Source organism: Sus scrofa, chromosome X (assembly GCF_054392235.1).
Source record: "Sus scrofa isolate SSC_HxYL_T2T_F1_AM1 chromosome X, Sscrofa_HxYL_maternal_Yorkshire_Landrace_v2.0, whole genome shotgun sequence".
NCBI lineage: Eukaryota > Metazoa > Chordata > Mammalia > Artiodactyla > Suidae > Sus > Sus scrofa.
The window spans coordinates 31,935,640-31,962,842 of NC_139401.1; the positions used below are offsets into that span (position 1 = coordinate 31,935,640).

The 27,203-nt window shown below is 32.0% G+C and overlaps 1 protein-coding gene across 25 annotated transcripts in view; it reads right to left on the reverse strand.

Moving 5' to 3' along the window:
• Window positions 1–27,203, reverse strand: part of DMD (dystrophin) — a 2,611,869-nt gene that overhangs the window by 1,247,783 nt on the left and 1,336,883 nt on the right. For all 25 annotated transcript variants that reach the window (XM_021079543.2, XM_085006422.1, XM_085006420.1 and 22 more), the window contains 1 exon segment: window positions 6,676–6,870. In XM_021079543.2, the coding sequence (XP_020935202.1) occupies window positions 6,676–6,870 (195 nt within the window).

Genomic DNA, 27,203 nt, shown 5'->3' on the forward strand with positions numbered 1-27,203 from the left:
GGAGTTGAAGTAGGACAACTGCTGGGCCTGATAAAATAATGGCTGGGAGGAAAAAAGAGAATAATTTCCTATAAAAGAGATACTTGTAAAAAATATAAAAGGAAACCACCAAAGCACATATAAATATGAAATATAATGTAGTAAATACACTATAAGAGGAATGAAAATTGAGGCACTACAATTAATGATTTAAGTAGGCTCTCAATTATAGCAAATAGATGAATAATTGTAAAGTAGTTTACAAATATAAATAGCAAATCAAAAAATCAACAAAAATTAGAAAAAATAAAAATAGAAAATCAAATAAATCCTAAATCATAAAAGCGTGTGAAAACAGGAAACATATTTATAACAAGAAATGCTCTAGTTGAAAATTTTGATTTCCCTCAGAGAAATCATGAAATGATAACATTGCTCAAAATGATATAGTCCAAAAGATCAGTTCTTACAATGTAATAAATAAAAGTCATGCTTTTCCATGCACCAAACTATTCTATTAGAAAATTTGAGGAGAATTTAAAAAGGACTTGCAAGCAAATTTTGCTTTGACATTTTATATGCTCTGATAATTATTTAATTTAGAATAATTGTGGTATTCTTTTGTTGGAATCACATTACATTTGTAAAAAATTTAACCCTTTATCTAGCATGGTTCTGGATTACAATGTGCACTGAAATATTAATTATTTTATTTTCCTTCAGATGTTTTGTTTAGATTTGTATATACACTGACTCCTATTACTTAATTTCCTAATACCAGAATAAAAAAAAAAGTCAGTTTGTTCACAGCATCAGTTTGTCCTCATTCAAGTGACTGATATTATTAAATATGTGCTTAAATGTGGTAAAACAAATTCTGAAGAAGGATTTTGACTAGAATAATAAGATCTCCATTGCCAGCACTGGTTCCCCTGCTTCACAGCAAGACTGGAGTACAGATAGCAAAGTTATCAATGAGAAGAAATGTTATATTCCTCAAGAGATCTCCTACTAACTTCATAGGATAACTTAATTCTGAGCCTCAAATCTGCCGAGAATGGGCCTTAATACACTCATGCTCAAGTTTCTATGTGAATACAGAAATAAATCTTCTATCTCCCCTTTGAAGACATTTCCAAAACCTGAAGATCTCTCCCCAAGGTGAAGCCATTGGCATCCATTCTCCAACTGTGCTCCTTGTTTTACCCTTGATTCTCTACAGTTCTACTATCAACAAGGCAGCTACTGTGATCTTTTATAAGAATAAATCAGATCATATCACTCGTTTTCTCCAAAACCTACAACTGATCCTATCTCACTCAGCATGAACGACATTCTTTACAATGGTCCACCAAGACCCTCCACAACCTGAATGCCCATACCCCTTTTGACCTCCTGCCCAACTATCCTCCCCTGGTGCATTCTGCTTAAATCTCACTAGCCCTCCTAATGTTCATCCATCAGGTCAGGCATACTTCCAAAATTCAGGCCTTTGCAATGACCGCTTACCATGCCTGGACAGCAAGGCTGGCTGCAATGCTGACTCCCTACCTTCTCCTTCCTTAAATGCCCTTTCTGTCCTATTTAAAATCGCAGTGTATGAGGGTGAAGTCCATTCATTTTGTTCATTGCTTTTTAAGCGCTTAGAGCAATGTCTGGTACATAGTAAAAGCTTAATAAGTATGTATGGATGGGTAAATTCCCACTCCTTACATTATCAGCTTGTACTAAGTCCTTAGGTCTTAAAGTCCCTGCATAAAAGCTGAACCAATCAAAGATGACTGAACAACTTTGCTTTATAATCTTTGGCCTTTTCAGCTCACAACAAGTTTTCTACAGTGTTGCTGAGGTTGAACAAGTCCTGCCTTTAGTTCTTGATCTTATCTAAACTCTACCTTGGGCATGAGTGTCCTATCATTATCTGTAAGCTTTCTTCATTTATCCACATTTCTTGTCACCCTCTTGGCTACCAAAGACACAAAACATTTTATCAACCTCAGCTGGAACATCTATCTCAGTTTCAATGAGACAGATGAAGTGATGCATATTTGACCTCTTTCTTTCTTCCTTTTCCTCTCCACACTTTTCTCCTTATTTCCTTCCCTCCTTCCTCCTCCTTCTCTTATCGAAGCATAGTTGATTTATGACATTATATTAGCTTCAGGTGTATAACATAGTGATTCCATATTTTCATAGATTATATCCCAAGGTTATTATAAAATATTGGCTCTATTCTCTGAGCTCTACAATATATCCCTGTAGCTTATTTATTTTATACATAGTAGTCTGTACCCTTTAATCCCCATCCTTATCCTCCTTTCCCTCTCCCTACTAGTAAACACTTAGTTTGTTACCTATGTGTCTGCTTCTGTTTTGTTATATTCATTCATTTTATTTTTGAGATTCTACATATAAGTGATAATATACAATATTGCCCTTTTTTCTGTGTGATTTATTTCACTTAAGGCCAACAGGCACATGAAAAGATATTAATTCCTTTTATGAAATCTTTTTAAATTGGTATGGATTCAGTGAGAATTAGAACTCAGGACATTTTCCCTATGAATTGACCATACCAGACCTCAGTATTCTACCATGTTTTACCCAAGTTCACCCTTATTTTGCCCAACATAGTACCCTAGAAACCATCTCATGAAAGGTGGCATAGTATAGCGGTTAAAAGCTCAGGAATTAAAGCTACTTTGCTTGGGTTCAAATCCTTGCTCAACCAATACTAGTTGTGTCAACTTCATCAAGTTACTTTATTTAATATTTCTTAAATTTCTTCACCTACAAAATGGGAATGATAGTAATTTTAGATATGTCATAGAGCTATGGGTAAGTTATTGAGTACCTTAGTGCTATATTCACATTGGTCGTCATTATTGCAAAATATAAAACCTAGTTGCCATCCTTATTCTAACATCTACTGTCATGCTCTCATTTTTGTCCTAACAATTCACCTTTACCTATGCCAAGGCCTATTTGAGCAACTAAGGAAATCCTTAGTGGGGGAGCAACATAGTCAGGGAAAATCCACATCAAATTGCATGGAGTATTTTCCAGGATTTCTGTTGCTAAGTGCTGACTAAATATTTCTTTCAAAATTATCCTAGGTTGTGTTCTCCTAGAAACATATCCTAAGATAGAATATCCATGTAAGTGATGTATTTGTAAATGATCCTAAGGAGAACTGGTAAGGAAGTGGGGAGGATAAGAGAGAAAGACAGTGAAGAGTGTGATTCAAGAAAGGTTTCTATGGTACACAAAGGGGGTCTCAATTCTGCTGGTAAACTCTGGGTTAGAAGGTAGAATATGCTTTGGAGTTACCTCATATGCAGATGTGGATGAGCAGTGGAGTTTATCCACAGAAAGCCATCTGTCATTGGCTGAAATTTGTCAGGAGATGTAGGAATCTAGAGCCTTTACACCCTGACACATGGTTTTTGATGACTACAAAGCGCCTAAGGCATAGAGGCCAAGGAATTTGCAATTGGTAGTTGCCAGTCAGAGTACAGTGAATGTTGAGTGAGGGGGGCACATGCATGAGCCCACAAGAGTATCTCAGACACAATGGAACTGAAGCTTTCAGTAAATATAGGTATATAGAGGCATTAGGATAAATCCTTCTCACTGGGCTTCTTAAATGAATAATTTCAGCTTTTATGACAAGATTTCAAATATTTAAGTCTCTTGTGAGTAAAACTTTTAGAAACTTCAACTTGTGATGCTAAAAATTTTTATGTACATACTTTACTATTTTCTCATTGTGATATGAATACTTAACCTGAGATCTACTGTCTTAATGAATTTTTAAGTATACATTACAGTTTGTGCTTTTATTATTATAAATACAAATGTTATACAACAGACCTCTAGAACTTACTTATCTTGTGTAACTGAAATTTTATACCCAAACAATAACTCCTCATTTTCCCCTCCCTCCAGTCCCTGGCAACCACTATTCTACTCTCGTTTCATACTTTCATATGAGATACTTTGAAGTAATATTTGGTAATTTAGTATAATAATCATATTTTAGCAAATTTTATTAAGACAATTGACTTTAATTCTCCTTGGTGTTTTTTGGGGGGTGGGGTGTTCTATGCCATTACCAGGGCATGAAAAATTTCCCAGGCCAGGAATCAAATCCATGCCACAGCAGAGACAATGTCAGGTCCTTTATTGCTAGGCTACCAGGGAACTCCTTTTTTCTCAAAAATAAAGTACAAGTTACTTTAATACTGACTGAAACTTTCAAAAATTTAAATTGTTTCAAAATTATGGCACCATCATTTATGTAATGGATATTATTAACTTTTTACATAGAAACAAGCACAATCATTATGTAATGGATATATTAACTTTTTACATAGAAACAAGCACAATCAATTCACAATATTGGCTTTGATATAAGAATAAATATTACTTATGCGCATGTTTCTCATTCGTTGCCAGTTATGCCTTAGCTAGTGCATTAGCTATTAAATACAGCTTTATATAGGTAAATAGGTGTTTATTAATCTGATTAATTCTTGTCAAATGGATTAGGTATCTTTCTAGTGCAATACATCTATGGAAATTACATGTGCTACATTATTTATATTTTGTTCAGAATGTAATGTATTGTACTTAAAAATATGTACATTAAATCACAGTGATACCTACTACAGTTTTGTAATTTGATCCATGCAAATATGTCAAGAATAAAATTAACCACAATTTAATTTCAAACCTTCTCAACCAGCAACTGTACAATTTATGTGATGCTTTTATATTTTTACTACTAGATAATGACAATGATGAACGTCTTTAAAAGGAAATACATATTCATTGAAAAGACTGAAATCAAAACTATCCCCCTTCAAAAAGCTCATACAGGTAGGAAGCCCATTTGCTTGCTGCAGGAGATATGTGGGGGTTAGATGGAATTACATCCAAAACTGCATCTAATGAGGATTCAATAACCCAGTTAAATTAAACCCACAATAACACCTTTTTACAAACCACAGTAATCAATACCATCGCAATTGGTCTCAGATATAATACTATTAAATATATCTGAAAGAACAAATGATTATCTATGAGTGTAGCTGGGGCCCATCATTTTGAGTGTGCCAGGTTAAGAGGTATGAAGACAAAGATACTCAATTGGCAACTTAATAAGCTTGGGGTCACTGCTCTCCTGACCCATATGTCCATGAACATGGAAAGGAATTAATATTAGCTCATTAGCAGTGATTTACGTGGTGAATGACAATGATGAACTTACAAACTGTGCTGTCACTAGAAATCAGTTAATGTGAATAATGACAGGAATGCTGGCAAGTCTCCTTTATCAATTGATTGAGTTACTTTTCTTCACTGTACCCACGAGTGATTTGACTTTTACTACAAAAAGAAATAGCACCATGCTGAAAGTGACGGAATAGTTCCGAAACTCCATTCATGTCTTGTTTTATTTTAGTGTGTAATTTTGTAGTTTATTTGATATAATGTAAGACATTAAACTCAAGTCACTCAAGATATTGCTTCTCTGATTTCCGAAATAAACAAATGGCTTCATCTATTTATATAGTTATGCAAATATGTGATATGGAATGAAATCCCAAGAAATCATTTAGAGTATAAAATACTTTAGCTAATAGGTGCTATTGAAAGCAAACTTATTATCACCTGTGTATAATCTTATACTATTTGCATTGGAAAATACCAAGGTCTGGCTATACTATAATGTTTCATCTTGAGTATGAAATGTATGATCACAAAAATTATCTTAAGACATACATTATTATGTACATTTTCTTGATACTACATTTATTTATCCTCAGACGCTTCCTTCTAAAATTCAAAGCCTATTCTTTTTAAAGCAATTTTAAAACATTTTCTCAACTATCCAGATTATGCGTCTTAAATGCATATTGAACCTGTCAAAATTTTTCATCTCCTTTTTAAAAAATTGAAGTATAGCTGATTTACAATGTTGTGTTAACTTCAGGTATACAGCACAATGATTCTATTTTATACACACATACACACACACACACACACACACACACATACACATACATACATATACATCTATATGTATGTATATTTCATAATCATATTTTTCTTAGTTTGGAATTCAGAAACTTGTAATTGGTGGTTTGGAAAAAAAGCAGGATTGGGTTGGGGACCTTTCCTGTTGATTTAAAAAATATTTTATTGTTTTCTATAAATTACATATCTTGTAGTATTTATACTGACACTAATTTGAAATTGAATGTATATGTTAAAAGTATAAAGTATAAAACTAAAATTATATAAACAGATATAATTCAAAAATATCCTCTAATTTTCCCTTGATGTGAAAAGAAAGCAAAGCAATATATCAGTTTGGAATAAACTGTTTCTCTAGCAAAGTTTGTTTTCTGGGAAACCTTTCTACCTTGAATGCATAGGGAACTATTTTTTTATTGCAACCCTTTGTTTTGGGAAGTCTCTCAAATTTAAGTATTATAAAATACCTACTCCAATTAATGTTTCTCTTTCTAAACCAAGTTTCTAATGCTAACCATCTTATAAAATGTTTTAAGATTTCCACATGTCCAGTCAAAATGTCTTCATTTTATACATTTAAGGAAATTGTTCCGGTACAGCAAATGATCAGTGTGATCACTTTGTAAAATCTGAATGAAAGGTCTTTGCTTTTACCTTCAGAGACTCCTCTTGTTTAAAGAGATCTTCAAAATCTTTAGCACAGAGGTCAGGAGCATTGAGAAGTTGTTCCACTTCTGAGAGGGCTTGTGAGACATGAGTGATCTCAGTCAGATAAGCAGAAGGCACATATGAAATTTCCAAAGGCATGTCTTCAGTCATCACCATCACTGATTCTTCATGGACAGTGTGCTGGTATAGATATATAAGAGAACAATTCTTTTAGCTTCCTAATAATTTAAAGACCTCTGTTGAATGCATATAGATTCCAGTTTATAGCTGACAGAGAGCTGAAAAGTGGATTAAAAATGTATGATGATAAGTCTAGTAAAAAGGTTATTTATTATTTATATACCCTCCCTCTGAAAAGTGTTACAAGCATTTTATAATAAAAGAAATATACACATTAGCATCATGAATATAAGAATGAAAGACCAAGAGCTGTAAGGTCATAAGATGGGTACTTTTACCCTAAGAAAAGAATAATTTTTACAACTTGTTTTAAAAATGTAATTCTAAGCTTCCTGTAATTCTAAACTAGGTATAGGGTAGAATGCAGGAGGAGGTCTCCATCTGAAGTATTCATACCAAAAGGAACCTTTCCTATATTTTTATCCCTTAATCTTGACTGAAGTACAAGGTGGTTCTGGCTGGTAGCTCCCTTTCCATTAAGCACCCTTCTCTGAATTCCAGACGTCAGATCCTCTCTTTGATGCTAGTTTCCTGCTAAGTTAAATGGCTAATTAAGGTACTAGATAAGAATTCCAGAAAGCCCAAAGTTCTAAGGTAACACTATCTTGCTGCATCTACACTTTCTCACCTGCCATTCAATTGCTGGGACTGATGAGTGTTTTTGAGCTCAATGACTGTTTGAACTTGGCCAGGAGTGCCTCTTTCCTTGTTCCTTATAAGAGCAAGAAGTAAATACTATTTGGCATGCAAATTCAGAACAACTGATGACCTCTGCTCTTTTCTGTCTATACTATAAGAAGCAAAAGTCTTATAAATGAAATCAGTTTTCTAGTAACTTTGTTTTGAATTGATGAACTGCCATCTGCCTGGTTACTGGGTCAGCTGAAGGTTTCAATGGCAGGGTCTCTTGGGGAGTTCTGATGATATGCATGCTTACAGAGCCATTCATTGCTGCACAGTCTTTATGATAAGACCACCCACATTTTTGCAGTAATGTAATTAAATGTAGTTTAGGATCCCAGACTGAAGTCACACAAAGATGAACAAAAACATAAGCTGGTCCACTTATGCTTTCTTTTCGATTACCCAGGTCCAGCATTCCTACACTCACTTCATACATAACATAAAGCTACAGTAATTCTAATTTAGATGTCTTATCTACTTATGATACTGAAAATTCATAGAATTATACAAATTAGCTTAAATTACATAATTAGACCTTTTACAAAGTTCGGTTTAATGTAAATACCTTAACCAAATACGTGACATTTATTTCTTCATGATCAATGGAATGATAATCTACATGCACTTCTGATTTTACAGTTAAAACTATGTTAGAATCTTTGCCTAGAGTTGGAGGATTTTGTTCCTCCTATTATCTTGATGCAAAGTATCTGATCACCACAGATGGGAGAAGGTAAGTGGTGCATACTAGCTGAATAGGGAAGCTAAGGGATGAGCCTGTGACCTTTCATTAGAAATGGAAATATTTCAACATAAGTCTTTGAAAACATTACCATTGATAAACTGTCAACTCATTCTCTAGAAAACACAGTTTCATCTATTTGAATATTTTTATTTATTATAAGGGTTTAATAAACACAATAATTTTTAATACAGAGTGATGTATCATAATTTTTATATGTAATAAACTGTCAAAATTGAATCAAGAGACTCAGGGAATTGGAGATCTAGTTTACCAGCTACTCCTTAAAATACTTCATTCCTTTTGATACAGTCATGCAAGTCTATAATGAATAAACTATATCCACTGAATGACTTTCAGTTTGGTTTAATAAAAATCTCAGACAGTTATTAAAAAATCAGTGTAATTAGAAATACTGTTTTCATTTTCTTTATGCAAAATCCATCTGCTCATATTCAGATTTTGCCTTTTCATTTGAATTTCATTAACTCTACCTTGAATAATTACATCCTTCTGAATCCTGATGTGTACAAATCCTGTCTAACCTTTTGAAAATCAGCGTGCTTTTGTTAATGGTCTTTACCAACTTATATCATTATAGATATTCATGCATCATTAGCAAGGAATTTCTCTAGCCATACTAATTCATTTTATTTATCTCTGTTCATATGCATTTCTAATGATATATAACCCAAAATATACTATCTTTATTTTCTGGGAATGAGAATCAAGAGATGTGGAAGAAAGTCCCAAAGTACCTATTCTTATTAACAAGTGGAAAGCTCAATTAAAGCTTAAAAGGGTTTATTATGGGACAAAGTTATAATTTGTAACACCTAAAGTTGTGATGAAAACTGGTTTTAAATTCTGAGTTACATTAAGTAGGTATAGGTCTCACTCTTAAAGTTTATAATAAACTTCTATTACTTTAAACCTTTGGTTATCCCTTTCTTTTTATTACTTAAAATTTGATTCTTGAAGGGCCACATAACTGCATGAAATAAAGGCATTCCTCTTTGGAAACAAATGGTGCATTATATCTAAGTTTTCAAAACAAAATGTTTTCTCCCATGATTTAAAGGACTTCTCTCGCCTCAATATAAAAGTTTCAAACAGGCTGTGGTTACTGGCTCATTTATGAGTTATGAGATCAAAGAAACTCAGGAAGAAAAATGTGTTTATGCCACGTCATTATAATATATTCTTTAAAAATACCTATATATCTAATATAAATGTGATATATAGAAAATATGTCAACACATTCAAAGTCTAAACATAGACTTGTATCTGGACAAAAAATGTAATTCAGCAATGGAACAATTTTTATTAATTAATTATTAATTCAGTGTTAATATAAACCAAGATATGCCTAATACTCAAAATAATACAAGGTTATTTTCCAATAATTCAAAGTAAGCTATCATGAAAATCTGTTAATTTTTATCTTATTATCCTCTTCAAAACTACATTCTTAATTATTAGAGACTATTTTAAAATGATAACACAATGGTATATAAATCTCAAATAGGCTCATAGGCTTTTATATGAGTGCTGATGGGTTATAAATTATACAGAAATGGGAAAGACTTACGTTATCTAAAACAATTAGCTTTCTCTTCTAGTCTCAAACAGCTTCAGAGAAAAAATTAAGTTTCTTTTTGATAAGGACAGTTGAGCTATTTGTATTTATTTCACTCTGATTAATTATAAAATTATAACACTAAAAAGGCAAATAAAATAATCAAATTTGGCAAAAAATACTGTATTAATATATACAGAGAAAAAAGACTCAAAGAATAAGACATATAAAAATTAAGATTATGACACAGCTGAGATAGATAGGTATGGGTTTAGTATTTCATGTTCACACTTTTGGGTACACATAGTTTATATGGCAATACCAGGGATCTGACAGTACTCGGCCCAGTATACTTTTAATTAAGTCACTGTGCAGAATGATCTTAAATAATCAGCTTAATTAGTTCACATGAATTTGTTATGATCTTTATTTTTTTTCTTGTTAGGGCCACACCTGTGACGTATGGATATTCCCAGGCTAGGGGTTGAAGCTGAAGCTGCTGGCCTATGCCACAGCCTTAGCAGTGCAGGAGCTGAGCCATATCTGCAGCCTACACTGCAGCTTGTAGCAATGCTGGAGCCTTAACCCACTGAGCAAGGCCAGGGATCAAACTCATATACTCATGGACACTATGTTGGGTCCTTAACCTGCTGATCCACAATAAGAACCCATGGTTATGATCTTACAGAAAGAAAATAGCAACAAGATAACATTTTCTGTTAGGTATTTATCTCCCTCTTTATTGTATCATCTATAAAATTGCCTATGTGAAGCTACTGTAACATAAAAAAGAAGGATCAATCCTCAAACGATCATGAAGTAGTTGGTCAACAAATTGTCTTAAGCTAATAATTTATCATTTGGTTCAAAAAGACTAAAACACATTAAATACATAAATTATATATACATTATTAATAAAATAATCAGTATAAAATATTTCAGAAAGTCATCCTTTGTATCCATATTATTTATTTTCTAAAATTAGAATGAATTTTTGGTTCAAGGCAGGCTGGCATGGAAAGAGATATTCAGGGGAAGCTGGATGTACCAGTCTTTAAGAACATTCTACTTCCAGGAGACCAGGTATGTGTAGTGTCCTGTATAAAGAGTCTGACTACACCTATTCTTTGATCTTTCTTATGGTGATTCTCCCCTTCACATCATCAGATTTACTTAATTACTCAAGGCCAAGCTAAATTACCATCTAATTAAACTGATAAACTGAATCTTGATAGTGTGTTAATGGCTTACAGTGGTTTAAAGTGTTATCCTTCACAGGATAGCATTTGCATTTTAATAAGGATTTTCAATACATTAACATAAATTAGTAACTTAGTAGAATTCTAGTCACTATGTATGGCCTGTGAGAGAAATGAAAGAAAAAGGCTTTGATTCCCACCAAGGAGAGCACCAACACATCAGTACCAACACATAGGGCCTATCTCACAAGAAATCACCAGTAAAATAACATGATAATTTAATAGATAAGTTATATGCCCTAGGTACCTTACAATGTGAAATAAATACAATAAAGGCTCATGCATAGCACCTAGCCTATAGTGAGTATTCAAAAGATCTGTTGAATAAATGAAGAAACTATCAACCCAAAATGATATTTTAAAAATATACTTGGCTAGAACTGCTGGGATCCCCAATCATAATATAATTTCCATTTTGGAATCCTCAGCATTTAAACAGGAATATTTTCTTCATTTCATAATATAATATTCAATGGTATATATTTAAAAGGAGTTTATGATTTAAGTATGCAGCATTTTTCCAACTTAATGCACAGTAGCTAAAAGCTATTATACATATGTGTCTTGGCTCTTCAACTCTCTCTCAGATTTTAATGTAACTCATTCTATGTGAACAAAAAAATAAGCCCTTATTTGAAGTACTGTTATACAGATACTTTTAGGATATAATAATTTTAGCCTCTTCATAGAGGTCTGCAATGCTAACTAACAGAATGAAAGATCTGAGAAGGCCTGCAGTCAAGGAATTTTCTTACCCTTTCTAACTGTTCTCAAAGTCTTCACATAAAAATTTTAATTTATATATCCAGTCTATAGATAGATAGATAGGTAGATAGCCAGTGTAGATAGATAGATAGATAGATAGATAGATAGATAGATAGATAGATAGATAGATAGCTATCTCGATACCAGCTTGAGAATACCTGGCATAGGATTTTTTTCATATGTTCACATGTGAAATTGAACACATACACAAATATAATGAATTTAATTGAAAATAAAATTAACACAAGAAAAAATAAGTATGGAATTCCTTAAATTCTTCAAATACATGTCACCCTACTATATCACTTAATTTCTATTGCCCTGTGGATCTTCCAATGTGAGCAGATTTTGTAGAGCAAATCTAAAAATATTTTAATGCTCATGATACAATTCTCAAGCATCTCAGAAAATCTGTCCAGGATTTTTATCTTTATTATTTAATGTGACACTAAAAACATATATCTGAATATGCATGTTTCATATCTCTGTTTTTGAATGAGATTTTTTTCCTTTATTTGAAATGTGATCATGGAAAAGTCTGTAACTGTACTGTTCAATATGGTAATCCTTAACCACATGTGATACCTTACAGAGTTTGAGACACAACAAACAGCTTAAATATATGTGTGTATATATATATAAATAATCTTGGACCAACATCATATTTCTTATTGGCAACAATGGAAGCTAGAAGAAAGTTAAAGAAAACAATAGATACTAGAAGACAGTGGTCCACAACTTATAAAGGCTATTAAAAGAGGAGACTCAAGAATGCTATTATTAACCAAAGAAGCCATTGTTACAATGACAAAAGAGAAACCATTTTGAAAATTGAAGTATTAAAAGGGTATACATCCTTACGTCATTTTTAAGAAAAAATTTCTCAAATATTGCAACCAAATGAAAAATAAAGTATATTAAAGCTTTCTTGACATCAGGAAACAGAGTAAAAAGAAATAGTGACTAACAATAAACTCTGTGAGGTTTGTGGCTAAACTTAATGGAACAGCAGTAGTTTAAGAGTAATTTGAGTAGTAATATAACTTCTTGAACTAGATACTAAAAGGGAAAAATAACAGTAGCTAGGAACTAAAATGATAAAATGTTGGATTTTAAGGGATTTTATCTTGGTTTAAAAATAATAAGTTGCTGAACAAATCAAATTGATGGGGAAAACAATGTTCTCTTTTAATTTTGGTGTAAAATTATAGAAATATAGGGCTATTTCTATGAAAAATAGGAATCAAAGTTGTAGTAAAATAGATATGCAAATTGCAACTTCAAAATTATCTACAGTATACAGAGGGGTACAGTAGCATTTTTAAGGATAACAAACTAGAAAATTATGAACAAAGGGCAAGAGCAAATAACTGTAAAATATAATAGAAGGGATTTACATAATTATATGGTTTTAAGAGCTATCACAACAATAATGAAATTGGTTAAATCTCCCCATTAAAAGATAAAATAATGTCACTGGTTTAAAATACACAATTCATCTATAAACTGTTTACAAGAATCATTAAAAAAAGGTCACAGTGAGAAAATATTTGTAAGGTTGATGTCAGAGAATGTTTTTCCTAGGTTCTCTTCCAGGAATTTGATGGTATCTTGTCTTATATTTAAGTCTTTCAGGCATTTTGAGTTTATTTTTGTGCATGGTGTGAGGTTGTGTTCTAGTTGCAGTGATTCTCAGGTCAGTCTCCCAAAGCAACGGAAATAAAATCAAAAATAAACCCATGGGACCTAATCAAACTGACAAGCTTTTGCACAGCAAAGGAAACCAAAAAGAAAACAAAAAAGATAACTTACAGAATGGGAGGGAATAGTTTCAAAGGATGCAACGGACAAGGGCTTAATCTCTAGAATATACAAGCAACTTATACAACTCAACAGCAAAAAAGCCAACAACCCAATTGAAAAATGGGCAAAAGACCTGAAGAGACAGTTCTCCAAAGAAGATGTACAGATGGCCAACAAGGACATGATAAAATGCTCAATGTCCCTGATTATTAGAGAAATGCACATCAAAACTACCATGAGATACCACCTCACACCAGTCAGAATGGCCATCATTAGTAAGTCCACCAATAACAAATGCTGGAGGGGGTGTGGAGAAAAGGGAACCCTCCTGCACTGTTGGTGGGAATGTAAGCTGGTACAACCACTATGGAGACCAGTAGGGAGGTACCTTAGAAATCTATACATAGAACTACCATAGGACCCAGCAACCCCACTCTTGGGCATATATCTGGACAAAACTTTCCTTGAAAAAGACGCATGCTCCCACATGTTCATTGCAGCTCTATTCACAATAGCCAAGACATGGAAACAACCCAAGTGTCCATCGACTGATGATTGTATTCAGAAGCTGTGGTATATATACACAATGGAATACTACTCAGTCATAAAAAAAGAAGGGCATAATGCATTTATGGGCATTTGCAGCAACATGGATGGAACTGGAGACCCTCACCCTGAGCGAAGTAAGTCAGAGAGAAAAAGACAAATACCATATGATATCACTTATATCTGGAATCTAATATACAGCACGAATGAAGCATTCCACAGAAAAGAAAATCATGGGCGTGGAGAATAGACTTGTGGTTGCCAAGAGGGAGGGGGAGGGAGTGGGGTGGATTGGGAGCTTGGAGTTAATGGATGCAAACTATTGCTTTTGGAATGGATTAGCAATGAGATCCTGCTGTGTAGCACTGGGGACTATGTCTAGTCACATATGATGGAGCATGATAATGTTTGAAAAAAGAATGTATACGTGTATGTGTAAATGGGTCACCATGCCGTACAGTAGAAAAAAATAAATAAATAACAAGTGATAAAATAAGAAGGTCACAGTGGAACACGTGATAATAGGTGATGCTACATCAGGGAAATAATTTGTAAAAAGTTAGAGTCAAAATAGCAATGTCAAATGAAATATAATTCCAGGGCAAATGGGTCCAAGCATTGTAATAATACAAGTCACAATTTTTCACACAAAAAATGTCATTAATTTTTATGCCCAACATATTTAACTTTGTTTTACCCATGGTACAAATTACCGTACATAAAAGGAGAATGTAATAAAATTATGTCTATAAATGGTAGCTTCCATATAGTTCTTCCAGTATCTTTGGATCAAAAATTTCAAAAAGCAGAGCAAACTAAACAGGCAAAAAGAAAAAAAAGAAATAGAGATTGTTTTAACCATCGGGCTAAATTTAATCCATTGTTTATACAAAATGAAAAAGTATATTCTTTTTATATTATAGAGACGTTGAAAAGATCGTATATTCACAAAGGAAACTTTCAAAGGATAAAAACTACACATTTGATAGGTCACCTCTTCTTATAATCTAATAATCCAGAAACGTAGAGAAATGATGGAATAAATTTTGTTTTTTTCCCAAGGTTATTATAAGGGATGCATCAGATCTGTATGTATTACCTGGAAAAATGTCCCTGACAGATTGTTATAGTTAAAAAATCATACACGGAATGAGGCAATATTTTTAAAAACAGGAAAATCATATCTATTTGTACTGTTTATGGTTAAGAAGCATAGAGTATAGTATGAAAGATAATACTAAATTGTAGACATTTATTATTTCAGAGGGAGTGAAATTGATTGGCAGGAGGGAGATCTGGAGAGTACTAATGTTTTCTCAATATAATTTTGTATTGATTGAACTGTTAAACTAATATAGTATTACATTTAAACAACTATAATGAACTCTGAACTAGCGCTAAATAGTAGAAGCAAAATGATGGAGTTTGTGGTGGTGAATAAAATCTTTATGTAACCTGTTTATGAGTAGACATGGCTCCTTCTAATTGGCTTGACCATAACAAGCTGTTTTCAATTCAACCAAAGATGTAGGACTGAACCATATGGAAGCACAAACCAAGATAAAATGCTTAGGAGAGGAGGTCAGACATATCTTGAAAGAATTTCACTTTATCACCTAAGACAATACTGATGGCATTCACTGCACACTTAACTGACTGACGGAATCTGGCAGTAACTAGCACATGGTTCTGCACAGGAAAAAATGAGATTTTTAGGCGCTTAACTTCCTGAAGATGAGTAACGGACTTTAAATGGAAATGGAAAACTGTGTTCTTATGTAACATCTATTTGATCTTGAGTTCAATTTCAAACGACTAATTAGAATAAAAATAACTAATGAGAAAAATACTCTCACCAAAGCAGATACTTAGTAACATTAAAACAATGAGTAAACTGGCAGACTTTTTTTTTTTTTTTTGCGATTTTGAACTGACAACCTCAATAGTTTCCATGCATTCTAAATTGTTTTTATTAAGCTGAAAAGGCTTCCTATTTCTTTGGCCTGATATATGAGACTACCTTTATATAAATATCCTTAATTTGAAAAGGCACTAATAAAAATGAGATATAATAATAACACTATTTATAAAATTATATGACATAATTCCAAAATGCATGTTTGATAATTACCTCACATTTTATTCCCTTTTTAAATATTCACAATTATTTTATATGTCTGAAATAAAAAGTGGAGAGTTAGAACACAGAACTTTTGGAACTTGACTGAAAGATGGAGAGTAAACTATAAAAATTACCATCTTAAGGAGGTTAGCAGGCATTTTTCAAAGGCAAAACATGTATTTTACAAAGCAAACTTACATCTGAAAATATAATTATATGCAAGTTTGTATGTATATATGGAAATGTGTATAGTATATGTACATATGAGCATGCACATGCCGTACAGATAATAGATATTTAGATATATAAATAGATATAGAGAGATACAGAAATTTGCTGACAGCAGTATTTTGTGATTTAGGAAGCTAATATGCCATATGTTATTGTTTGTTAATTTCACATTTAGATGAGAGATTAATAACTTTTAACCCAATTTTATTCAGGAATAAACTGTTAAATAATTTTTCTCTCTCATCTGTATTGCCCTAAACAGTTTTTCAAGGCCATGTGTCCCTATATCCCTCTGTACGTGTCCTTTTTTGCCTCACTTCCAAGCAGTAGCTATTTCACTTCTGTAATTTATTCTTTTTCTTTTTCTTTCTGGCTTCTACTTGGTGCAGAAAAATAAAATAATTAAGTTTATTAGAATTATCTCAATAATTAGAGTTATTTAAAAAAAACTTTCAGAAAAGAATCTGAATAATCCTCTCATAAAGAAAAATAAGTAAGCTTTGCACTTCATGAACTTTATCAAATCAATTTAGAGAATCCAGAGGCCTTTTTGTTCTACCCCTTTTCTGATTTTTGACTGTGTTCCATGCAATTTATCATACTGTCTACCTGACCTCTGAATTAATTAGGTACTGCTATGTGTATTGAAACTATTATGTTTAATGTTATTTTTCTAAAATAATATATTTTGCCAAGTTATAAATAACTTTGTAAAAGATGACAGTCACTAAACAATGCAATTTTTTTTCCTACCAAAGACTGTGCTCAATTCTTTCTCAGAGTTTTGTGAGTTTAATGACACCTTGGGCTTAATGTGCTCCAATTTACAATCAAGATAGTTTCTCTTTTTTATTTTTATTTTTTTATTGTAAATCAACTATACCTCAATTTATTTTTTTACATTACTCAATGAATTTATTACATTTATAGTTATACAATGATATAGCATTTCCATCCCAAACCCTCAGCATCCCCCCATCCCCCAAAACTCTCTCCTTTGGAAACCATAAGTTTTTCAAAGTATGTGAGTCAGTATCTGTTCTGTAAAGAAGTTCTTAAAGAGAAAGTTTCTCTTGGAATAGCTTGTTCTCTGTCAATGTTCCAGAAAATAATTATCATTGTATTTTCCCATGGCAAGTATTCTAATATAAAATTAACCTGTTCTGCCCAGCACATTTTCAAGTTTTTAACTCTAAGAAACCATATTCACACAATCACTTTTAAATTTGTTTTAGATCATACACTTTAAAAGGATTTTAACTGTCTTAACATGCCTTCTATTTCTTAAAATCCTTTGTAAAAGCAGCTGCAATACAAATAGTGTTTTGTCAAATTAAAAAAAGATATTAATTTTTCATTCCTCAAAACTTTTAAGAATACTGATTTAATTTGCTTACTTTTGTATCCAAACCAATTTTAAGTATAAGAATTAACTAAATTAAAAATGTAAAAGCATTTTGCAAATTTCAAAGTTAAGTCCTTGTCATAGTTATTTATTTAGAAATGAAAAATACAGGAAAAGTGTACATATTGACATAAAAGCAATGTATCTTTCCAATCTGGAATTTTTGTGTTTTTCAATTTTGATGACGCACAGGAAAGGTCATACTTCTGTGTTAAAACAAATGGTGCTATTATGGAATCTGTATAGTTTTGAAACAAATAAAGAAGGATTTAAATCCAGAGGATGAAAATAGTTATAAGAAAACTAAATACTATTTTGGTACATTTACTATATGTCAGTGTGTATTTTGAAATATATTAGGCAGGTATTATAATACCCTAATTCCACTTTTTTTGTGTGCATGTGTATTTGTTCTTATATTTGTGTCTCACACGTGACAAAAGAAAGTCCAGAATCTTATTCCAGGAGTGAATTGTTGGCCAGTACTCATTACCTGGAAGGCCATAAAATGGGAGGCAATCACCAGTTTTGAGAGCTTTCTTTTCCTCATTCTCAAAATTTCAAGCAACCAACACAGAAACTTGGCAAGAATAGTGCCCCTGCATACAAATAAGTTTCTCCAAATTATTCATGCTCAGACTTTACATTTCATGGGTCAATAAAATCCTACCAAAAATGTCAGGGAACCTCACAGAGTGCCAAATTTCATTTTTCTAGTAAAGGATATTGCAATCAAATAATAAAAAAAAAGAAAAAAAGAAAGGTGAAAGGCCATTTTAATGCTTCCCCCCTCTCATGATGAACTGTAGAAAGCTATACTTTCAGAAGAAAGGACAATTCTTGTACAAATTTATCTCTATAAAAAATTCAACACATTTGCTCTTATATTTTTTTCCTTTTATTATGGACCAGTGAAAACTTTCAGATACTGGTAGACTGGCAGTGAGGCACCACTGGTGTAAGAATGCAGAATGGATAACTCCTGTGGAATTCCACAAGAAGATGCTACTCATTCATCTATTCACCATGTTTTTATTGAGCAACTACTCTATCGTAGAGTTTCTATACTGGGAAAATAGTAAGACAGATAGTGACCACCATCATGTAGCCTACATTCTAATGGTTAACAAGATAGACTAGAAACAAGAAAGTAAACAATATATTTTCAAATTGTGTTAAGAGATATAAGGGAAACAACCTGACTAAGGTTGAAGAGTGTGGTGATGAAGAGAATCAGGAGATGATTCTGAACTACATCACACAGGTATTGAAGGATGTCTTTTTTCCACATCCTGAAAGATGACAAGAGACCAGCAGGAAAAGATCCAGAAAGAAAGTCCTGAGAAAGGGTAACAACAATTGCAAAGATTTTGAAGTAGAGGCGTTTTGGCAAGTTTGAAGAAGAGGAGGTCTCGATGGCCACATATTAACTAAGCTATTATCCACTCAGGAAGGCAATATATGAAAGGGTTGAGAGCTCTCAAAATAATTCTCCGTACAGGAAATAGTCATGTGTATCTGCCTATGAGGAAAGCAACTAAAATACTAAAATAGAGCATGAATGATATTATTCATATGTTTCAGGTATATTTGTGATAGTTTAGATACTAGTCACAGTACAGTATTTGAATTTTGTGTATGTCATAAAGGGAGTTGTAAACATTGTAAATTACTGAATTTCTTAAATAATTCATTTATATCTTGCCATCCATCATTTTAGACAAAAATATAGTAATTGTTATGGAAAATTATTTACATAGATTTCCTGATTTAACTTGGTAATAAGTGCTCATGTATTGCTAATCTGGATATGCAGTTAATAATGTCTCTAACTTATGAATTAACCTAAACATCTTAAGTTTGTACAGCTATGGACACATGGTTTTCATTTTCACTGTGCACCTTTATCCATGGATTAGTCACCAGTAAATATACATTCCTATATTTCTTATATTTCAACACATTTTACATGTGTTAACATAGCTATTTAAAAATTTAAAAATTGCTCCTTATGATAGCATATGGTGTTAAATTTGAGAATGAAATAACCTGGAACTTTAGTTCTCTGATAGTTGACTATCAATTATTGAGTACCACACTCAGAGATTAAATGAATTAAAATATAGAAATTATGGAATTTTTAAACAAAATTATATCATAAATGAATTGTCTATGAATAAATGCATTTGTATTAATAAGAATAAACCTAGATTTCAAACACACTTTATTTCAAAAGCCATTGGCTCATAAAAAAGGTCAGAAGAAATATCAGGTAACTTAGCAAACCTGAAAACATTGTAGTCCTTTTTTTTATTTCATGAAAATTAAAGTTAGGAAAGCTATACACTTGAATTAATTTTATTCATCTGTTCTAAGAATGTGTTCCATACAATGAAAGTCCTAAGTAATCACTGAAGAATCAGAATGATTCACAGATGTTGCAAGTGATTTAATTATTTTAACCAGTTGTTCTGGGCATGCTCAGAAGGATATTGCCAACCCCACTGCAAAAGCCATCTGAGCTCCCTTCCAGCTGGTGTTCCATATTTTGAAAGCAAATTTAGATTGGCGAAATTATACTTTTTATTGTTATGTTGCAAACAGAGGTCAAATTGCTGTGTATAAATTCTTGTACTTTTTTTTCTTTTCATTGTATGGGTTATATTTATCAAATATTATGTCTTGTTTGCATGATTGTTATGGATTCACCAATGTTCTTTCACGTTTTGTGTTGTCTGGTACATAGGAGGCATTAGATAAATGTTTATTGAATGAAAGTAATACCAATTCAATGTATCCAAAATAAAACTTGAGTTTCTTTATAGGCTCCCAGCAAGTGTATGGAATTCTAATTTCCCTGAACCCTTATCACTATTAGGGACTATATATCCCTGAACCACCCCCCCAACTATTAGGGGGTTCTCATCAAAAACAAAAAAGGAAGAAACCAATATTATAAAATAATATTTCTTCCAAAAATATAACATCAACAAAGCTCTTTGTTAATTTAATAATTTTAGCTGTTTCTTGGTATTAGAAACCTTACCCTTAATTTTCTGGGAACTCTGAGAAGTTGCTTGACAGATTTTAGTCTGTTTAGGGTGTTATAAAGATTAAAGATACTTTTTGGAAAAAATCTAGTCTTTAGTGTCTCAACTGGCCTTAGGAAATCTATATTACCTCATAACACAATAACTAATATTCATACTTATTTCCATTAGACTAAGGAAAGATAAACTTTGCTGAATGTTTTTATTCACACTTATAAATAAGAAATTGTTCCAAAATGTTCTAACAAATGTGATCATTTTTCAAATATTGTCATTCCAAGAAAGAGATTAGTTTTAGTGAAATAAGTTACTTTGATACCAAAAATGAGGTATATTCTATTTTGCTAATAAACTTGCATAATAAAACTGCACATACCGATAATGCAATTTTCAAATTATATCTAATGTTTATTAAAAATCTATAATTATTCATATATTTACCATCAAAATTATCTTCTAAAGATTGCGCTAAATTTCCATGTGAAAGAAGAATTTGATTCAGTATATTACTACAAAAAAAGGTAATGGTATTTTAAAGTTTATTTATATATTTGACACCAAATTTAATTGTGACTGTAGTCCTCAACTGTAACTTTCAGAAGATGAACAACATACAACAATTATGTACCTAACATAGCCATAACCTAACTATACAATAAGTGTGCATGTTAATATAAGCAGTGGATCTTGTTTAACACATTTATATTAATATTTTTAATTTGTCACGCTATTTAGAGCCTATCACTTGAGGTAATATTTCTTATGCAATATGTTGTATAAATCTTATTTATAAAATTGTGAATTTGTTTAATCTTACAGGAATATTAACTCATACTTGTTATCTTAGTTCATGTACAGTAATAGCTTTGCCCTGGAGAGATTCAGAAAAGCCAAAGACCTGTATTAATGTAGTTGTTTACTCTCTTTGGCCAATTCAACTAATGTTCTTAAGTGCAGGTTCCTATTTGAATTATTTTATTTGATAGTTTATACATTTATTTTTTCTATTTCAAAAATTTATTTTTATCAGGTTAATGGTTACTTACTCTAAAATTAATATACACAATGAATTTTGCATGGTCTTTTTCTGAGCATTAAGAAGACCTTACAATAATTTTACTCATCATTGATAGATTCATTTATCCATTCACTCTTCAAATATATATTATGTACCTACTTCCTGCTAGTCACTACTTTTGGTTCTGAGGACAGAGCAGTAAACAAACAAACAAAAAGAAGATGAAAATTCCTGCAGTTTTGGAGATTTCATCCTATACTGAGAGATAGATAACAAAATAAAGAGTGAAAATATAACTTTCTTGGTAGTACATTTTATGGAGGAAAATAAATGGGGACAGTTTGGATAAAGTATACCACTGAGAATACTTCTGAGTAAAGAGCTGAAGGCATAGGGAATGGATCATGTAGATATCTAGGTGGTCAGTGTTTTACGGAACACACAGTGCAAAGGGCGTATACCATATTTGTTCAAGGAAGAGCAAAGAGGTCAATGTGTGTGGGACAAAGGGAGTAAGAAATGAAGTACTAAGAGATGGCTCCAGAGAACTAATAGGGGCCAAGAGCATATAACCTTTAAAATTCATGCATTGGGGGAATAACAAAGATCCTGCTGAGTAGCATTGAGAATTATGTCTAGATACTCATATTGCAACAGAACAAAGGGTAGGAAATTAATGTATACATGTAAGGATAACTTGATCCCTTGCTGTACAGTGGGAAAAAATTAATTAATTAATTAATATAAAAAACCTTAAAATTCATGTAAGGATTTTTGATTTGCTTTACCATAAATGGGAATCTATCAGAGCATTTCATCAGATAAAGAAACAGGATTTATATTTTCAAATGATGTTTCTGTTTACTGTACTGAGAAGAGGTAAAGGAAAGCAAGGGTAGATTGTTACCTAAAACTGTGAAGGGGAAATGTTGCCACTGTAGTTTGGGGAGGAAAGAGTGGTCCATTTATAAAAATGTTGTTGTCCTGAGTTTATAACTGGTATTAAAGTCTTGAGACTAGATGAAAAAAGCAAGGCAGAGAGTATGGATAGAGAATGGAAATGTCCAAGGAGTGAGCTCTGAGGCATTTCAACATCACAGGAGACAAGAAGGTACCATCAATGGAGTCTGAGAAGGAACATCCAGAGAGGTAGATGGTGAACACAGGAACTCCAAGCAATTTCTTTCTATATTTTATGTCATTGATTTCTAGTGTTTTAGTCCTATTCTGTTTTTAAATACATAATTTAGACAATTTTATAAGTATCAAATATTTACTCAGGCTTTTATTTTTGTTTAACATTTTCTTCTCTGCTCATCTTTTTCCTTACATCTTAAATCATTCATCTAAAGCCATTCTCCTTCTGCTTAAAAACCAACGCTGAGGCGCATGGAATATTATGTAGACTTTAAAAATGTTTTCAGAACTTCATTTACTAACATAGGAAAAGACATGATAAAATGTTTAGTGAAAATTTAGGACTATTTTAACACAACATTAAGATGCATAGATGTTACTGCTCTAAAAAACATGCTTATCTTATATTTTATATCATTAATTCATAATCTTCTGTTTTAGGAGTTGGGTTGTACTTTTTTTCCTCATGTGAATTGCCATAATTGAATAAACATTAAAAGTGGCCAATTACAAAAAACAAAAGCCAAAAACAAACTCAACCAACCAATCAAAGAAAACAACCCTGAGGAACCTTCAATGAGACTCTACTGCTGGTTATTTCTCTCAGTTTTTGTTTGTCCAAAAAGATCTTTATTTCAACATTACACTTTTTTAAAAAAAGATATTTTTATGAGAGTATAGTTGATTTAGGGTGTTGTGTCCATTTCTGCAATTTAGCATAGTACTCTTGAAAGAGAGCTCCTATAAGTATACAATTCTAGGTTCATAGATGATTTTTCCTTCATCATTTTATAAGACATTACTCTATCACCTTCTGGCTTTTATCACTGCTCTAAAACCAGTAGTCATTTTATGTGTCATTACTTTCTTCTGCTGCCTTTAAAGTTTGCTCTTTGGCTTTGGAGTTTATCGGTTTCCCTCTGATAGTATATGAGTGTATTTCTTTATTTTTACTGCTTGATATTTACTTATCTGAAGCCTGACTATTGGGACTTTCACTAATTTTGGAAAATCTTAATCAATTATCACTTCAAATATTGCCTTTGATCCATTTTCTCCATTCTTTTCTTACTGATTTTACTTTCTCACTCTCTACCTTTCTTATCCTTTTTTTTTCTTTTTAGACATTTGTCTCTATGTATTTTAGGTACTTTATCTATATTCCAATTTTCTAATCCTCATTTCTGTTGTATCTAATCTGATGCTTATCCAATGAGTTATGAATTTCTGTTATTCCATTTTTCAATTTTTCCAAGTTCTAATTGATACTTTTCAAACTTTATTGCTCATTATCTTACTAACTCTGGTCCTTATTTCATACTTTTGATGCAAGGTGTTACTGCTCTAAAAAAGTTAAACATGCTTATCTTATATTTTATATCTTATTAATTCATAATCTTCTGTCTTAGGAGTTGGATTGTACTATTTTTTTTCTCACGTGAATCGCCATTTTAATTCTACATGCATGTTGTTAGCAATTTATTTGTGGGAATTTCTTAAAGTCTGCATTTAAGCAGCTTCAAACTGGAACATATTTGTATTTGCTTCTTTTAAGTACATGGGACACTACCAACTCAGAGCAGCTTAAATTTTTGTTTTTTTGTTTGTCAGGACACCTAGGACTGTGAACTCTGCACACCAACACTCGTGTATGCTGTTCTTCAAACTAGTGACCATAATAAATATATTTTAGAACTTCAACATTATTGGTGGTTGATTCTCTCTCTTAATTCTGTAAGAAAACAGTCACTGACATTATCCTGAGGCTCAAATATTCGGTCCAAGTTGCATGGGTATTGAGAGATATAGGATATAAACCTAGATTTTCTTATTCCAAGTATAAGAGTTATTACAAAATACCAGTTATTCAAACATGCATGGAACCCACTTTATAAACAGCAGCCTAGTCTTGATTTTGCAATGGTAAAACACTAGAAATTTGGAGGTTTTTTTTTTTTTACTTATTATCAGATGAAATAAACCACTCCTGCTGATATATGTATATGTTTTGTGTCTTTTACATTTATATATTCTCTACATTTTCACAAATTTATTATAATTAATCTTGGTTAGAATACCAATGTATTTATTCAACTTGTGAGCTCATGTCTTTCTTAAGATCTAGGAAATTTTTAGCCATTTTCTCTCAAATATTTTCTCCTGAGTATTCTGTCATCTCCGTTTGTAATTATATTAGACATAAAACATTATGCCGTTCTCTCAATCTCATTCATATTTTTTATCTTTATGTTCTGTACCCTGATAATTTTACCATAATGACTTTCTAATTTTCTCTTCATGTTTGGTTGATTAGGTGTTTAACCTTTATACTTATTTTTTATTTCAATGACTAGCTTTTGATTTCTAAAAGTTTTATTAAACGTGTCATCAAAAATAACTGTGTAGGTATTTTTATAAATTATAGTTTTATTCCTTGACCTCTATTTTATTTCCAATATCTTTACTCTTAAAAATGCAATCATTTTCTATTATTTTAAGTTCATGAAGTAATAATTCTCTTGATTATCATATTACATGACTCTAAGTCACAATATATTATTTCTTCATGTGCATTGCAATAGTTTGTCATAAGCCAGTCTTCAGTGTTCATGTGTCTGTGGGACTCTCCTGAGTGATGTATGATTCTGTGAAAAGACTCTAAGGATTTCACCGACCTGGGAATAATTTTTTGTTAATTTCACAATTCAGGAATCTGGAGACTTGTGGTTAGTGTATAAATTCAGACCTACAACACTCAGTTTTAAGTTTCACAGATTTTTTTTTCTCTACTAAAAACACTTGTCAGATGAAATGGGCTTGAAATAAGGATTTATCTATTCACCCTCTTTTTTTCAAGGGAAGTCCTCGAAGCTTCTACATCTAGACAAGGTTTTCATCTACATCTTTAGTAGATTTGTGTAAAGCTGCATATTTTCTACTAAAAATTTTAAACATTTCTCCTAATCCTGAGGCCCTCAACCCAGGCTCAGTATCACCAGATGATGTGCTCATTTATAGCAACTAGGGGGAAGAAAGGTTCCACTATAAATTGTGAGCTCAGCTATGTGCTTAAGTCATTTTCAAATTATATTTTATCCAGAATTTCCATACAGTTTAAATGAGGGCTGAGGAAATCAGTCTGTCATCTCCTTGGAAGCGGGTTCTAGCTTAACATACCCTATTTCCTCAACAACCATTAAAGTCATTCTTTACACAACTAGAGACGATAAAAAAATTACTATAGAAATGGCAATGAGAATTATGATCACAACCACCTAGAAAAAAAACATAGAATCTTGATTTGTTTAATTTTTTCTTAACTTTTGTGACATGTTAATTACAAACTTGAAGCTGAAAGGAAGAAGATTTTATGAACAGCTACCTTCTGGTCCTTTTCCCTTAGCAACCATCACTAGTCTTTTATATTCACAACAATGTTTATTAAAGAACACTCTGTCTCTAAGAAAATTATTTATATTACCAAATTCTCCAAGGATCTTGCATTGGCAGTTGATGATTTTTGTTAACTATTTCAAGGCAAAGAAAAAACCACGTAGCAATTATGCAAAGAGTATGCTTCCTCTTCATTTTGGTCTCAATATTAAATAGTTACCATTATGTGATAGAAGAAAATGTACAAATATTACTGCAGAATAAAATCTAGGTTCAGACATTATTTTACATAAGGTGCTAGCAGTCAAGTCTGTGATTACTTTTCTTCTACATCTCTGCTTAATTTTAAGAAATTCCAAAATAAAGCAAAAGCTTAATGGTAAAGCGGTGCTTTTCCCAAAATATTTTTCTGAAGAACATTAGTTTTCTAAACCATTCAAATAGGAATCCCATCATAAAACTGAAATGAAATTTCCCCCTTTATAGTTTAACTATCCAGATGTGAAAGAGTGTGGAAACCATTCCCTTTGTAGAAATGCATAACCCATTTGCATATCAAAAGTCCTATAAAATTCTAGACTAAGAAAACTTTACTTAAT